Source organism: Carcharhinus amblyrhynchos, chromosome 1 (genome assembly GCF_965287045.1).
Source record: "Carcharhinus amblyrhynchos chromosome 1, sCarAmb.v2.hapA, whole genome shotgun sequence".
Taxonomy (NCBI): Eukaryota; Metazoa; Chordata; class Chondrichthyes; order Carcharhiniformes; family Carcharhinidae; genus Carcharhinus; species Carcharhinus amblyrhynchos.
In genome coordinates, this window is record NC_137324.1 from 64,623,705 (window position 1) to 64,640,237 (window position 16,533).

Here is a 16,533-nt window from a genome sequence, read left to right on the forward strand (position 1 = left end):
AAAGTATTTAGCAGCAATCATGACATTACTATGTTGTTAAAACCCAGTTATACCTCATTCAACAAGGTATACTTTTTCAAGTAGCGAGATGAACAACACAAAATATGGAAGCATTTATTAATTCACTATTTACAGATTGAACTCTAGGGGGGACTTCAACAGAGGAGCATGGAATTAGTGACAGCAACTTATGGACTTACGCAGGTTTCACTGTCATTATTAGTACAATATCTGGACCCTTACCGCGTGTAGCCTTTACATTTGAGTGGTAACGTCCGAGTGCCTCCTTAACAACATAGTTGCATTTTACGAGTTCATATAGTGCCTGGAGAGAGTTTTTTAAAGAAGTATTAAATTCACATAAAAACAATTTCACTATTTTACTTTGCAACTGAAAGTGGCTAACTCATGGAAGTGTAACAGCAACAAATGATTACCATTTTAGAAACAGCTGCTTTTCTCATACTATAGAATATTTTAAAGAGGTCAACTCAGATATTTCTTAAAAAGTTGCATAAATTCTGTCAATATTAATACCAAACCTGTCATAGCTTCCACTGAAATATATCATGCATAAATAAAGAGGAAAGAACACCATTCACAAGTTTTTGACATTTCAGTCTAGTAATGTTTTCTACAGACCATCTCATTTGCAATAGTATTCATAACATCTCAATTCTTATTTTAATTTACAAATAAATATTTTAGAGTGAAACTGTTATGATTTCATTCATTTAGATAAAACTTCTGTAACTCTGCAACTGCAGTGTCACCTCCCCATCCCAAACCGGGGCACATTTACAATCCTCAGATATTTAATATCCTCAATTTTTACTGCTAAGTAAATTTAAGGGCCAACATCTTGCTTTACACTTTATAGCCTCCAATAATTGCAGACAGTGCTACTTATTCACCTATTACTCAGTTCCTTAAAACAATTTGGTCAACTCACACCTTCACAATAAGTGTAAACGTAAACAGAAAATATTTCAAGGGCGACTGAAAAAGCTGCTCATTAAGTGAAACATTAAATTAAATTCTGTTATGTGAAGTTTAATATCATTTACCAAATTCCTCAGAATGACACCTAGCTCTATTTTCCTCCTCACTAGGTTGTTCCCTTATATACATTTCAAGAACTTTTTCCAGTCTTTGCTCTCCACACTTACTTTCCCAGTCTATATTAAGACAATTATGGCCCTCATTATAACATCACAGTTCTCGCAACTTTCTGAAAATTACTCCTCGATATCCTTCCCACTATTTGAAAGTTTATAATATACACTTAGTAGTGTAACAGTTCCTCTTTTATTCCTTAGTTCTTTTAGATTCTCTCTTTTAACCCTCAAGGGTTTTTTTTTACTGTTACACAGTTATTGTGACCACTGTCCAACAATCCCTCATTCCCCTTTCTCTTCCATCTTTTCCTGTGGCTAAGAATATTAAATTTCCAAGCTTCCATTACAGGAAATAGAAAACATAGAATCCCTACAGTACAGAAGGAGAGGCCATTCGGTCCATCGAGTCTACACCAACCACAATTCCACCCAGGGCCTATACCCACAACCGCACACAACTAATCATCCTGATATTATGGTCAATTTAGCATGGCCAATCCACCTAACTCACGCATCTTTCAGACCGTGGGAGGAAACAGGAGCACCTGGAGGAAACCCACGCAGGCACAGAGAGAATGTGCAAACTCCACATAGACAATGACCTGAGGCTGGAATTGAACCTGGGTCCCTGGTACTGTGAGACAGCAGTGTTAACCACTGTGCCACCGTGCCACCCCCCAAATACAATAATGATGCGATCCATGATGGAATTCTAACTAGTTATTAAGCAGACTTAAGTAAATAAATATTTACCTGTTCATTGTCCCTTACGTGTGTCCCTTCTGGTATGCCACCAACACCTTTCTCATCTGCAGATCTCTTAGTCGCTTCATGCAAGAATTCCTTTACTGTACTTTCAGGAAGCAAATAGGGAGTCCAAAGTAACTGGTCCTCATTTTCATAGACTAGAAATAAATCACAAGTTACAGTAACTTACTAACAAGCTTTATTGAATCAAGTACTTTCAATTATATGCAATTAAAAATGCAAAATAGAAAATACTGAGCATTAGGGTTAAGCTGTTGATAAAAGCTCTAAATAGCTTTTACTTACTGCACAGAAATACTCATCCAGTTTCTATAATTTTACTTTTTAGCATATAATCAGTTTTGCTTTGAAATGTTGATTTTATACATATTTTCCTCTTTACTGAGCACACTCTAAGTTCTCTGGATTGATGTTACCCTATTATCTACAGTGATTAGAGTGCATGAGGAATATATTGCAAAGGTTTTTTGATCATATTTCATAAATAAGATTTAACAAGCAACTAAAACAAAATGCAATGGAAATTATACACAGCAAAATAATCTTTCACACATTTCAGTCAGAAACATACATATGCCATCCAATGCTAATAGTACAGTTGTCATTTTGAAAATTAGTGCTAGAAACTGGAAGAATATCTTAAACGTACAAAAACTTGCACCATTATAGCATCTTTTATGTTGTAAAGCACTTCATTGGCATGTAAAATTAGAAAAAAAGACCAAAGCCAAAGGAGACATTTGAAAGGGTAAAGACTTCATCAAAAACATCAGTTATGAGAAGCATCATAAAGGACAGCAGGGAAAAGGCAGAGGTTTAGAGACGGGATTCCTGGATGTATAGACATGACAGCTAAAGGCATGGCCGTCAATGAGACCATAGAATCCCCACATTGCAGAAGCAGGGCAATTGTTCCATTCAGTTTGCACTGACTCCCTAAAAGAGCATCTTACTAAGGCTCATCTCCTGCCATATTCCCAAAATTCTGACTATTTACCATTGCTAATCCACCTAACCTATGCATCTTTGGACACAAAACGGACAATTTGACATGACCAATCCATTTAAACCTGCACATCTTTGGTAGTGTCTAAGTAGTGGACTACAAACTGCAAAGTTCTTAAAGAATTCCAGATCAGGAGAAGGTTACAGATATAGGGAGCACAAAGGCACGGAAAGAGTTTAAATGTAAGGATGAGATTATTCAATTAAAGGCAATTCAGGACCAAAGACTGACGTATGTCTGTGAGCACAGTGGTGATGGGTGAACAGGATCTGGTCCAAGTTGGAACGCAGTAGCAAAGTGTTGGCTGAGGTTCAAAGGCAGAAGATGGGATGCCAGTCAGCAGAGCACCTTCACCGTGAATTACTTCTCATAATGTAACAAGTTTACTGACATTATTTCCGAACTGTATTCATTCATAGGGTCCTCAATTTATGTTATGTGAACCATTTCAGGGAGCCAATACCTTGAAGAGGTGGCAAGGGGAAAAAGCAGTTAGCGCTCGACTTATGCAGATTCCATTCAATGGAGAAACATTATTAAAGGGATTCCCAAAGTTTATGCTAACCAAATGCATACATTCCATTCACTAAACTAAATATCCAAAAATGAAGAGATCAACAAATAATGGTGATTGAAAGGAAAAAACAACACGTGTCCACAGAGTATTTGTTTGGGTCTTTGCCTATACAATTGAATTAAGGGCAGATTTTGTATCAATTCATAAAAATGTGCCTTACCTTTATCACCATCTTGGTATTTGCACAGACTGGATGGAATCTCAGCTTGATACTCTGAACCCACCATTATTTCCTAAATAAAGGCAATTTAACAGCAACCATTATAGCCATGCAGCTAACAAAGAATTCTTTTCACAAAGCAATGTGGTGATTATACAGGGTCGAGTTTAATGTCAAAAGTACAATAAACTGGACCCTGCCTTCAAAGATGTTAAACAATTTTAATTCAACAGATAGACACTCTGCTGCTAGTGGTTTACTTTCTGAAAGTTACTCAAGATCTATTTTTATTGTAATTAAGATTCAATTTCAAATTTTTCCCAAATTGTGCTGCAACAGACTGTGGATCTGAGATGGGTAGGTTCTTGACTGGTAAAGTGATCAAAGGTTATGGGGAAAGGTGGTGAGAAACTTATCAGCCATGATTGAATGGTAAAGTGGACTTGAAGTGCCAAATGGACTAATTCTGCTCCTATATCTTATGGTCTTATGATCTGCAGCATTTTGTTTTTAAATGTAAAAGCCAATATTTTGCCATGCGGTTCAGTTCTTGAGTTCAGAGTTGTATTCTACAAGAACTCATTTTCAATTCCATCCATAAGAAATAAAATCATTTTACATGTGACATAACAGTTGAACTCAAGGAAACAACCTACAAAATAAGTGGAAATTAATATATCAACTATAGGAACCATAAATAAAGTGTAAAATTAAGATATTCATAAAACTTGTTATTTGTCTCCATTAAAAATCTGTACAGAATTCATTACTAAAATGGAACATTTGAATTCACTGTACTCATGCATAGTTTCATAGTTTATCTAACTTATGCATCCCACAAGCTAATTAATAACTGCTTAAGTATTAAACAAAACTCCATAACAATGCACAACCATAATTTTATTTTACATTATCCCACAAGAACAAGACAGAATCAGCTCAATGAATGTATTGTTAAGCAGCAGTAAATTCAAACTAGACTTAACCAATTTCACTGGCGGTGGAGCACCCTGCGATCATGCAAGGTGCTATCTATATGAAGTTCCTTTTGCTAGCAAATTAGCTTTTTCCATGATTTGAACTTAGCAAATTGTTATCTGGTCTGTGTCGTATCTCAGCCAAACCAGAATAAAATTGAAATTCAACAGTCTGATACACTGATCCAGGCTAGTGAGGAGAAAACAACATCAACCATCATCCCAGTTTCTATTTGCATCTAGTGACTCATGCTAGATATCTGTATGTCAGGTGAGGCCAGATCATTTAGGTATTTTGATTGTGACAGGATAGATACACCAAAAAACTCATAAATGAAGCATAACGACTTAAAGTTCCACATCAGCCATGTGCCTTAGCTCTTATCCAGAAAATGAAAGGAACCACCTTTAGGAGAGAAGTAGCAGTAAGAGAACTAGAAATGTGGGTCACTTCCTCAATGTGATTGAATTACACATAACTGCACTTTCCATCCAATAACATTTTTGCTAATACTAAATTTGTTAGATTCACAGGCCATGCAAACTTCAGAAAGGGCATATAGAATTATTTGAGTGCTATTAAGTAAATCTTATAGTAAAGCTCTTGTCACTTTTTTCAAGCAAAATAGAAAACTTTTTCATATAACTCTGTTGAATTCAAAAGTTTCAGACTTTTACAGTGAATCTTGAAGGAAACCCAATGTTGTACATAAGGCTTACAGGGTTTAAGCAAATTTTTTTTGGGAAATATTCAGAACTCCAATCTTGAAAGAAAGAATAAATGAAAATCTTTTACTGCTTCTTTATGCGGTGATCATCAGTTCTCTTAAGCGATTTAAATAAAATGCAAGACACATCCTTATAAATCACAATACCATTTAGGAACTAAACTTCAGAAACATTTACATAAGAAATTGCAATGTTGTTTCAGATTCACTGCATGAATTAAACTTACATTTCACCTAACCTCTGATGACTAAAAGGCAAAATATAACTTCCACAAACCTTTTTACTAAACATGACAAGATTCTTCAGAAACAGCCATTCTGCAGTGTAGCAAATTCAAAGTGGAACTGATGCAATAACATACAAGTAAGATTAAACAATTTACATGCTGAGTTTAAAGTACCTTTTTCAAGTCTTCAGGTGGAACACAATCATCTTGCCCTTCTTCATCTTCAGATTCTTTTTCACCATCAAAGGTAGTGCTTGCTATATGCAAGAAAGTTAAAGACAGTTGTCAGAAAACAGCCATTAAATGTATACCAATTTCAAGATATTTGAGACGGAGGCAAATTTTATTCTTCACCAAGAATATTAATTCATTATCAATCAAGAAAAAGTGCTACAGACAAGTACAGAATTAATTCAAACAATGAATACTATTGATTTTTTTCATTTGTTTATTTCATGCAAGTATCACTGACAAGGCCAAGATATACTTTGTATCTAATTGCCCTAGGGGTAGTATTGACTTTTCTTGAACTGTTGCAGTCCACTTGGTGTAAGTGCACCCATAGTGCTGTTAGGCAGGATTCCATGATTTTGACCCAATAAAAGGGAAGGAAAAGTGATATTATTCCAATTCAGGATGGTGAGAGACTTGGAGGAGAAATTGAAGTTGGTGGCATTCCCACACATCTGCTGCCCTTGTTCTTCTAGGTGAGAGAAGTGGAGGTTTCAAAACTGCTGTCAAGGGAGGTTTGGCAAGTTGTGCCAGCAGTAGATTGCAACTACTACTAGCAGTGTATAGTAGTGGAGGCTGTGAATTAAGGTGGTGGATGGGGTTCCAAAAAAGTGGGCTGCTTTGTCCTGGATTACAACGTGCTTCCAGTGTTCTCGGACCTTACTTCATTCAAACAAATGGATAGTATTCCATCAAACTTTGCATTTGTGCTTTGTAGATGCTGGACAGGCTTTGGGGAGTCTGGAGGCGAGTTATTCGCTACAGAATTCCCAGTTCTGAATTGCTGCTATAACATAGTATTTGTATAGCTGATCTGGTTAGGTTTCTGGTCAATACCTCCTAGTATGTTGATAGTTGGGGATTCAGCGATGGTAATGCCACTGAATGAAAGGAGAGATTGTTAGACTCTCTCTTATTGGAGGTGCTCATTGCCTAACACTTGTGGCACAAATATTATTTGCCACTTACCAGCCCAAATCTGAGTATTGTTCAGATCTTGCTGAATGTAGACACAGACAACTTCAATATCAGAGGATTTGGAATCATACCAAACTCTGTCGTCATCAGTGAACATCCCCACTTCTGACCTTATATTGGAGAGAAGGTCACCAATGAAGAACCTGAAGATTGTTGGGCCTGGTTACTACCATGAAAACTCCTGCAATATTATCCTGGGTGAAATAGTTGGTCTCAACAAACAATCATTTTTTTTATGTTAGGTATGATTCCAAACAATCAAGTGTTTTCCACTATTCTCTTGACTTCAATTTTGCTAAGGCTCCTTGATGCCACACTTGGGTCAAATGCTGCCTGATGTCAAAGATGTGCTCTCATCTTACTTCTGGAATACAACTCTTCTGTCCACATTTGGACCCAGGTTGCAATGAAGTTAAGAGTTGAGTGGACCTAGCAGAACACAAACTGAGCATTGATGAGCAGGTTATTGTTGAGTAACTGCCACTTGATAGCACTGTCAATGATATTTTCCTGATGACAGAGTTGACTGACGTGCGGCAGAAAGTGGCTGGATTGAATTTGTCCTGCTTTCTGTCGACAGGATACACCTTTGCAAATTTCCTTTGTTAGGTAGATGCCAATGTTGTAAGTGTACTGGATTAGCTTGGTTAGGGGCGTGGTTTGTTCTGAAGCAAGTCTTAAATACACTTAAATAAATGATATGGTCAGGGTCTTTGCTGTATCCAGTGCCATTTCTTGATATCCAATTAACTGAATACGGACACCTCATGAGAAGACCAAGACAGATCATCCACCGAGCATTTCTGGTTCCAAATTTGCAGCATTAATGCAGTGTCTTGCATTACTCCACAAATCTTAAAATAAAACATTAATCTCCAAAGACTTAATCCACTTTACTTCTTTCCTTGTCAATATGCTGTGGTACTGCACACAACAGTCATGATCAGGTGTAGCTTTTAGGTAAAGCGGGGGATATTTGGACAAGTGTACACCTATGCAATTCAGTCCCCAAATCCAAGTCGTAAATTTCTCATTGTTTATATCCTTTGTGTAAACCAGTCACACTGCAATTATACCTTCCAACAGTAGCAGTGCACCAACTGAGGTCATGTTACAACTGTTAAGTAGCAGTGCACCAACTGTTGGAAGGATGCAAGTACAGCTTGACTGGTTTAAAATCGGCATCATAAACATTAGGAAGCATTTAAGATTTTCAATATGTTATAAATGTTAAATAAATAATGTGGTGAAAAAGAAATAGCCTGTGTACTTTTGGAGTACACAAAACAATGAAACAAACATCTTGGATTTCTAGCATTTGAAGAACACCTAAAATGCCTTATTTTTCCAAAGGTCTTGAAACCATATTTAGCCTTGACAATTCAAGGTTTCTTCTACCTTAGTGACAGCATTAAAATACAGGTTTGAGATTCTTCTTAATGATTGATCTTGTCTGTAGGAGTTAAATATGAACTTTTTCCATTCTACCTCAAAATTAATTGAGTACATATAGCAACTACCCTCTCTATGACAGTCACAGTTATTATACATTTGGGTACCTAGATCCCTTACCCCTACTACCTAAAAAGGACAAACCGCCATGAGGAGAAAACTGCAGTTCGCAGACATTACTATTTTTGAGCCAGATAGAGCTATGCCAATAATTGTGTGAGGAGCAACAACTGTCCATCCCTTTAAGAAAGCATCTAAACCCCATATGCTACTTGCCAAACTGCATGGCTAAAATTAATTTGGCATTATGGAAGTCTGTATCCTACTACTATCAACTACGCAGTTGACGTGGTGGATATGGATTTTAGCAAAGCATTTGATAAGGTTCCCCATGGTAGGCTACTGCAGAAAATGCAGATGCATGGGATTGAGGGTGATTTAGCAGTTTGGATCAGGAATTGGCTAGCTGATAGAAGACAGAGGGTGGTGGTTGATGGGAAATATTCAATGTGGAGTTCAGTTACAAGTGGTGTACCTCAAGGATCTGTTTTGGGGCCACTGCTGCTTGTCATTTTTATAAAAGACCTAGATGAGGGTGTAGAAGGATGGGTTAGTAAATTTGCTGATGACACCAATGTCGGAGGAGTTGTAGACAGTGAGGATGGATGTTACAGTTTCGAGAGGGACACAGATGAGCTGCAGAGCTGGGCTGAGAGGTGGCAAATGGAGTTTAATACGGAAAAGCGTGAGGTGATTCACTTTGGTAAGAGTAACAGGAGTACAGAATATAGGGCTAATGGAAGGACTCTTAGTAGTGTTGACGAGCAGAGAGATCTTGGGGTACATGTGCATCCCTGAAAGTTGGCACCCAGGTTAATAAGGTTGTTAAGAAGGCGTACGGTGTGTTAGCTTTTATTGGTAGAGGGATTGAATTTCGGAGCCGTGAGGTCATGTTACAACTGTACAAAACTCTGGTGCGGCCGCACTTGGAGTATTACATACAGTTCTGGTCACCGCATTATAAGAAAGATGTGGAGGCATTGGAAAGGGTGCAGAGGAGGTTTACCAGGATGTTGCCTAGGATGGTGGGAAGGTCTTATGAGGAAAGGCTGAGGGACTTGAGGTTATTTTCATTAGAGAGAAGGTTACGAGGTGACCTAATTGAGGCATACAAGATGATCAAAGGATTGGATAGGGTGGACAGTGAGAGCCTTTCTCCTCAGATGGTGATGGCTAACACGAGGGGACATAGCTTTAAATTAAGGGGAGGTAGTTATCTGACGGACGTCAGAGGTAGGTTCTTTACTCAGAGGGAAGTAAGGGCGTGGAATGCCCTGCCTGCAGCAGTGTGGACTCGCCAACTTTAAGGGCGTTCAAATGGTCAGTGGATAGGCACATGGATAACATTGGAATAGTTTAGGTTAGAGGGTCGTTAGATTGGTTCCACTGGTTGGCGCAACATCAAGGGCCGAAGGGCCTGTACTGTGCTGTAATGTTCTATGTTCTATCTGATTAGTTGATAGACAAGGGAATTAAGGGTTATGGGGAGACAGCGGGAAAGTGGAATTGATCCACTTCAGATCAGCCATGGTCTTATTGAATGGCGGGGCAGGCTCGAGGGGCTAGATGGCCTACTCCTGCTCCTATTTCTTATGTTCTTAGTACTAATATCCTACTATTCTGTGGCAAAGTACATGGGAGCTCAGTAAAAGTGACAAAAAGGGTAGTTTGCTACCTTCTCTCAGATGGCAGAGAGTGTGTAAAGACAAATTAGAACTCAGCAAGCCCTAGTTTTTCTCTTTGCAGATTCGAGTTGGCTTTCTTGGGAAGCAGTTGATAGAGGCATTGATATCATTCAATTTCAGATTATTTCTAGATTTACCCCAATAAAATTTCTAAATTACCAAAAACGCCTCCCTTTCTGGCACTAGGGACACAATCCAAGAGATACCTGTTGATCTTTAGTAAACCAACTTTTCCTCACAGATATCAGATAACGAATTGATATATGCATACAGGACAGAAACATAAATATAGCCCATAAAGCAACTACATCCCATTTAATAACTATTAACCTTTCAACAGGTTCTCACCAACATGGATTCTGTTGAATCATTAAATTATCTTCAGGTTCAATAAGGAATAAAGGAATACAAACTTGGTCCCAAAACTACATTTTTTTAATTCCTGCGTATATGTGAATGCAATTGTTAACACAGAAGGGGCAATAGTTCAATGATAAATAACTGTTTTAATTATTACTGGACTCAAATTGTATCTTAGTTTTCTGGTCAGTTGAGGATTCACCTTGCACCACTGGAGTATGCTGCATCAGACTTATAAACTCTAAGATTTGTTTGCCTACAGCCAAAATATTACCATGTCAAACTAATGCATGCTAATAAGCAGGATGACTACTTCAAGCAATAGCACTGTAGATAAGTAGGACAGAAAAGATAGCTGCACTCTACCAGTCTTTGCTTGAAAGTAACAGACATCACTGTCTGGGTTCATGATCAATCTTATTTAAAGCTTAAAAAAGCTCCTGCAATCCCTGAAGTGGAACTTGGGTTGCTCTTCCACTTTAAGTCAGTGGATTGATGAATAAGTATTAGCTATTACTGTTCATATTTCAAAGTCACCTCAACTTTAAGAAAAAGTATGCAAGTTATAGACGTATATTCTTCATAAATTATTTGGTGCTCATTAACTCATCAAAATCGAAATTAAGGATATTTTTCATTCAAAAAGCTTTGCCTCAAACACAATTAATTAATGTATTTAACGTAACTTTGCATACCATTCAACATCCAACTAAGCTTCAGAAAAGCTGAATCATATAGACTTCAAAAAAATATATGGGAATGGATCCCAATCAAACTTCTTTTAAAGATGTATTCATAAAACCTGCAATAGATTAAGTTGAGCAAGAATTCAAGATGCTTGAGAACTGAAAAGACCTTAAGACCACGAATCATTGTACACCAGATGACCAGTTTCCATTGGAGATCTAGCTGGTAACCATTGCATTTCATTATCTAGGCAAGTTTAGTTGGTCCAGTTGATGGGTGTGACTCTTAGGATCAGACACCGACCCTGCAGCAAGTAAAATCAGTGCAGATCTAATCTCAATAATGATCAGAAGCTTAAATTTTCAAACACTGCAGCGAGCAAAGTCTGCAATTGTTTAGCATCCGACCATCGGAGTTCTGGAAATAGATTCTTGTTTAAAGGTGCAAGAAAATGCAATTTGTGAAAGGCCTTCAGTTCACACACATCAGATGTGGGTTTTCTAACCTGACAAGAGCAACCATTATTAGGTCAAAGTTTTTGATGGGAGGCTGAATTCTGAATCGGAGTATATAGTTTGTGAATTTTCACCTCAAGGTGCAAGCAGTATTACATCCAACAAAACACAAGTGAATGGTCTCAAGATGACCAGTAGAGAAGATTTTAAACGAAGACGCAAAGAACTCTGCATTTGGGCAAGATAAAAGTGAACCAATCATCTCCAGATTATACAAATGGTTGCTGCTAGCCCAGCCCCTTATAAAAACATAATTCATAAGACTGCCTATTCTAGAAGTCTGAAAAGAAAGACACAGGTAGAGTGCTAACAGAGGAGGTTCTTTCAAGCTAGTGGTTAAAAGTGCTTTGCTGATTGGTGTAACGGGAGCTGTGCTCTGCATCTGGCTGTGATCTATAACACATGGTAATCTTCAATTGCATTAGGTGCCAAAACACAAAGATGTTGCATTCTTCTTGAAAGAGTACAAAAATTCACTCTGTTCTTCACCCACAAAGTTATCAGCACACTGACTCTCAAATCAATGCAGATCCCAGACATACCCGAAATAAGGGGTTTAGCCTTCCTTGAAAACCTAATGGTCAACATGCTTGTTTATTTGGTTACTCTTTTAATGCAGTCATTAAACATTTATTTTGGATAGGTTAATGACTGCATCACAGCAGCACAACCTTCAAAATATGCTGTGCTCTATAAAAAAGTAAATTCAGAGGTTTCTCTAGGCAGTGAGAAACCCCATATTCTTACAATAGAACTTGTTGTTTGGGGTTCTTGCTGCGACTTCAGGGGCAGTTCTGGAAGTTAACAAAAATGAAAGTGCAGCACAAAAAGGGTATAAGTTGAGATCAGAGCTGAGGCCGATAGAAAAGTACTTGTTTCAAAAGTTATTTACTAAATGTGAAATCTCAGAAGTTTCCAGCACGTAAATCTCCACAAAGAAAATCTTTAGCCAATGGGTAAGATAACCCATGAAGGATTGGACAAAGCTCAACATACTAAGTTGGATCCAAAAACCTCCTTTTTTCATCACAAGCAAGTGGGATTTCTTTGGTGCCTTCAGAAGCTCAGCAACTACAAATACAATGGAGTAAAAATGACAATACTCTCCCCACTCCAGTTAACAACTCAGATTCTGCAGTTGGGGACAACAATAAAATATGAAGGCACCATTTGAGGATTTCTTGTCTTCTTTTGAATCCAAGTAGCTTAATCTGGTTATGCTGAAAGAGAAAGGTTACAAAGCGTCCCATCATGGATGAACTTTCACTTTCAAGTTCCAAGTCTGGCTCATCCTCAAATAAAGGAGTGCATGAACAGGAGCAAATGTCAGCATGAGTTTGTTCCCTATAATCTATTTTGAGACCGGGGGATGTGGAAGCATCTGTTAATAATTTTTTGGACAGCAACATGATCTATTTTTCACTCAGCCCAGGTAGTTTATCAAAGAAAAATGCCTGCCAACAAGGGAGCATTTGCCAATGCCAGCTTCTATCCCGGAACAGAATTTAACTAGCAGAGGTGGTGCAGTTCAGGCTGACCAAATGCTTCACATTTCATACTGCATAGTTGCCCAAGACCTCCTGACAACAAAGCGGGTAGGTCGGGTGGAGTAAAATTGAATGGTGGCATCAAGCTTATTGGCACTAGGCTCAATTGACTCCTCATACAAGCTGGCACCAAAGCAAGCTGAGCCACAGCAGGAGTGGTGACCTGAGAAGGACCATGCTTTTTAGCACCTGTGGAGCAGGTTTGTGGTGGGGGGGGGGGCCAACTTACCTGGCTCCCAGACCTCACTCCTGCAGTGGACTCTTTTCTTGGAGGATTGTTGAAGACACTCCCATCTGCTGCGGGAGGAGATGTCCAATCATATAATGCACAATGTCATGTTGTGCTTCAAACATAACTGCAAGAACCCAAAGTGGCCATCTGCCACCACGAAGATGCCATTACATTTTGTGCAATGTTTAAAACCAGCAGACAACTTGCTTGAAGATCAATGATCTTTCCAAGCTGGAAAACAAGAGAACACAGAGCTCAACCATGTGAGAGAATAGTGGCGAGTGATTTTATGCTGCTGGGGGAAATGTTACGACACATCAGATGAGAGGTAGAGTCTTTCAATGACTGTGGAAAGGGAAGCAACGTGGAATGTAGCGCAACAAAAAGACATTTTACACAGCTACTGGAAACTCTGACAGTAAAAGGAAGAATAAATTACTTCTATAGCCTATTTTTAAAAACTGTTTGACAGAAACTACCACCTGGGATTTCAGATTTTAATCTCAGAAGTAAAAATAAGTTTATGTAATCTCCACCTTGGGCATGGGAACAGCTATAATGCACATAAACTAATTACAGAAGCTGCAATTCAATTCACAAATAAAAATTCTTGTAATTAGTAAATTCACATAGACTGCGAATCATTTAACATCTGTATGTACATGATCTTTTCTTCCCGCAGGTTATGACAAATTAATAGAAGATGGAAATAATTAACTTTCCACGAGTGATCACAGTCTAGCCTAATACACAAATCAAACAAGAAAACAGAAGATCTTCAATTTCAGTGATGTATTCTGGCACGGATACTGTTTACATGATCATGTCAGCTCGCAAAACATAGTACTTCGATTCATTGATCCAACAGGATTATTTCTGAATAATGTGTTTAGAGAAACTGAAACTTCAAAATAAGTTTGAGAAGTCTTTCATTATATTTGCTTAAAAAGAAAATATCTCAATTACAGCCCATGATGTCAAGGAACCACACGTATTGTCCTTGGTTTTAATATTTGCAATGCAAGTTCCCACATACTTCAGTCAACACTGCAACTTCCACAAGATAAACTTTACAATACTAGATGGACTGTAAACTGACAACTCAGACTTAAGCTTCCAATACCATCCACACAGACAAAATGAGATTCTCTGTCAACAGATACAATGGTTTCACTGAAATTATGTTAACAATTCTTTGTGGGCACAACTACACACTGAAAAGCAGAAATGCATTTACTGACTGCCACTGAACTAAAATCTTAGACAGCCAATCAGGATAGCTACTTTGTGAAGTATCATTCTGGTGTAGTACTGGAGATACATCAGAGTTAAAGGTTAAAGACATGGCAGTGCAGGCAGCTTTGCTTTAACTCAGTGCTAATACAGGTGCATAAAGTAGAAAAATATTCCATTCCAACACAGAATTATTTCCTCTGATGAACATAACTTTGAAAAATATACTGGTAGCACAGTCAAGATCAGAAATGACTGAATTAATGTACTCAAATTTCCTTTACCATTTCAAAGAACAGACTTTCCTAAAGCCACCTTCCACAATTACTGAGATCACACTCACATTCGCTAACAAGCATCACACATCAGATATGGCTGACCAGACAATTCAGAATCATGTATCTCAAGTGTACGTATGCACTGATTTAGAAGTGAAGATACATTGCAAGTTTTGAATTGGTGTGGTACCCACTATCAGCTAAAAACTAAAAATAGAATTGCTGGGAATAAAGGTTTAACCTCAGTTGTTAATTATGTAACGTGTGTGATAGATGATAAACTGGAAGATGTCAACTGGTTTTACGTCCAGCCAGTGTGACTGGCCAGCAGATTATAAGATTAGACAGTTATTTTTGCAAACAGTTGCTCACAGGTCTAAGGTAATTTTGTATGCGATGAAATTCATACTGAATTTACTCAATACTTTTAAAATACCTTGCAACTATATAAAGTGAATATTACATGCTTAGCTGGATGAAAGAGAAATAAAGATTAGTTTTCATAGCTTATCCACTCAGAGGTTACATCTTCTTTTGCAATTTAACATGCCATTTTCTTGTTTTTTACTGCACCCCAAAACTTACCTAGTGGAATGAAGTGTATTTTAGCACAAATTTTAAATATTCCACTCTAATCCCAAGGTTTTTAATCAAGCTACTTTTGCTCCTAATCCATAAACTTACATCTTAAGTGTCGGGGAAATAAATCTGTTGTTTCATGAGAAGTGACAGATGGGGTCAAGTCATCAGCAGAAGATTGTGTTTCTTCATCATCACCTGAAAGTAGGTCCTTTGCTATTTCCTCCTGTACAGATAAAAAGGAATTTTATTTATTAGACATAATTCATGTTGGACATTTTAAATAAGATTTTTTCATGATGATTTGCATAAATTGCTGCAAAAAGATGGGCTTTATTACTTGCCTTATCAAGAGTCATGTCAGGAAGTTCATCAGCGAGGTCACTTGGTGAACTCCCTGGATTTTCATTTTCTATTACTGGAGGCTCATATCCATAAAGTGCCAGCAAATCATCAAGTGGCATGTTGCTCTCCTGTTGACCAAAAATAACTGAAATTTAAAGTCTTAACATGATGGGATTTTCAGTCAAAAATCTTTCAATAGATTGAACACACTTCAGCAACACCTCCCAGCCCCCTGTCCCTATTATTCAGAAAACCTAGAACAGCAATATCATGGGGACAGTATCAGCTAAAACTTTCTCTCTATGTCACATAGCATTCTGACTTGGCCTTATTTTGTCATGACTTATTCATTACTGAGTCAAACATTCTGGAACTCCCTCCCCAATAACACTATCAGAAAATAAAGGCTGACTTGCTGGCACCCCCACATCCAATGAATAAGTTGGCTAGCATCACCCATACCCAACGAACAATAAAATTAAAATCACTGTTCAATAATTAAGCAAACTAATTAGAATTTATTATATAAATTAGATATTGATCGAGCAAGAGACACAATCCAAAAAACTTGTATTTCTATAGCACTGATGTGCAGAGAAGAATTTTAATGTGATATAGGTGATTGACAAAGAATAAATATAGGGTAGGAGTGAAAAGGGTACTAAGGAAATAATTTAGTAGGCTAGAGTATGTCCAAAGAGACATTTAAATGATGTTATGGTCAGGATTAAATGAGCCAAAAGAGAAGAGTGGGGAGGGATAAGCACAAAAATTGCTAACACTGGTGGCA

General features: G+C 37.7%; 1 protein-coding gene across 4 annotated transcripts in view; it reads right to left on the reverse strand.

The window, feature by feature from the left end:
- Positions 1 to 16,533, reverse strand: part of mier3a (mesoderm induction early response 1, family member 3 a) — a 45,236-nt gene that overhangs the window by 13,389 nt on the left and 15,314 nt on the right. For all 4 annotated transcript variants that reach the window (XM_080186195.1, XM_080186188.1, XM_080186207.1 and 1 more), the window contains 6 exons: positions 15,743 to 15,871; positions 15,504 to 15,624; positions 5,736 to 5,818; positions 3,630 to 3,702; positions 1,872 to 2,023; positions 244 to 325 (listed from right to left, as the gene is read on the reverse strand). In XM_080186195.1, coding sequence (XP_080042321.1) covers positions 244 to 325; positions 1,872 to 2,023; positions 3,630 to 3,702; positions 5,736 to 5,818; positions 15,504 to 15,624; positions 15,743 to 15,871 — 640 coding nt within the window. The remainder of the gene's footprint in view (positions 1 to 243; positions 326 to 1,871; positions 2,024 to 3,629; positions 3,703 to 5,735; positions 5,819 to 15,503; positions 15,625 to 15,742; positions 15,872 to 16,533) is intronic.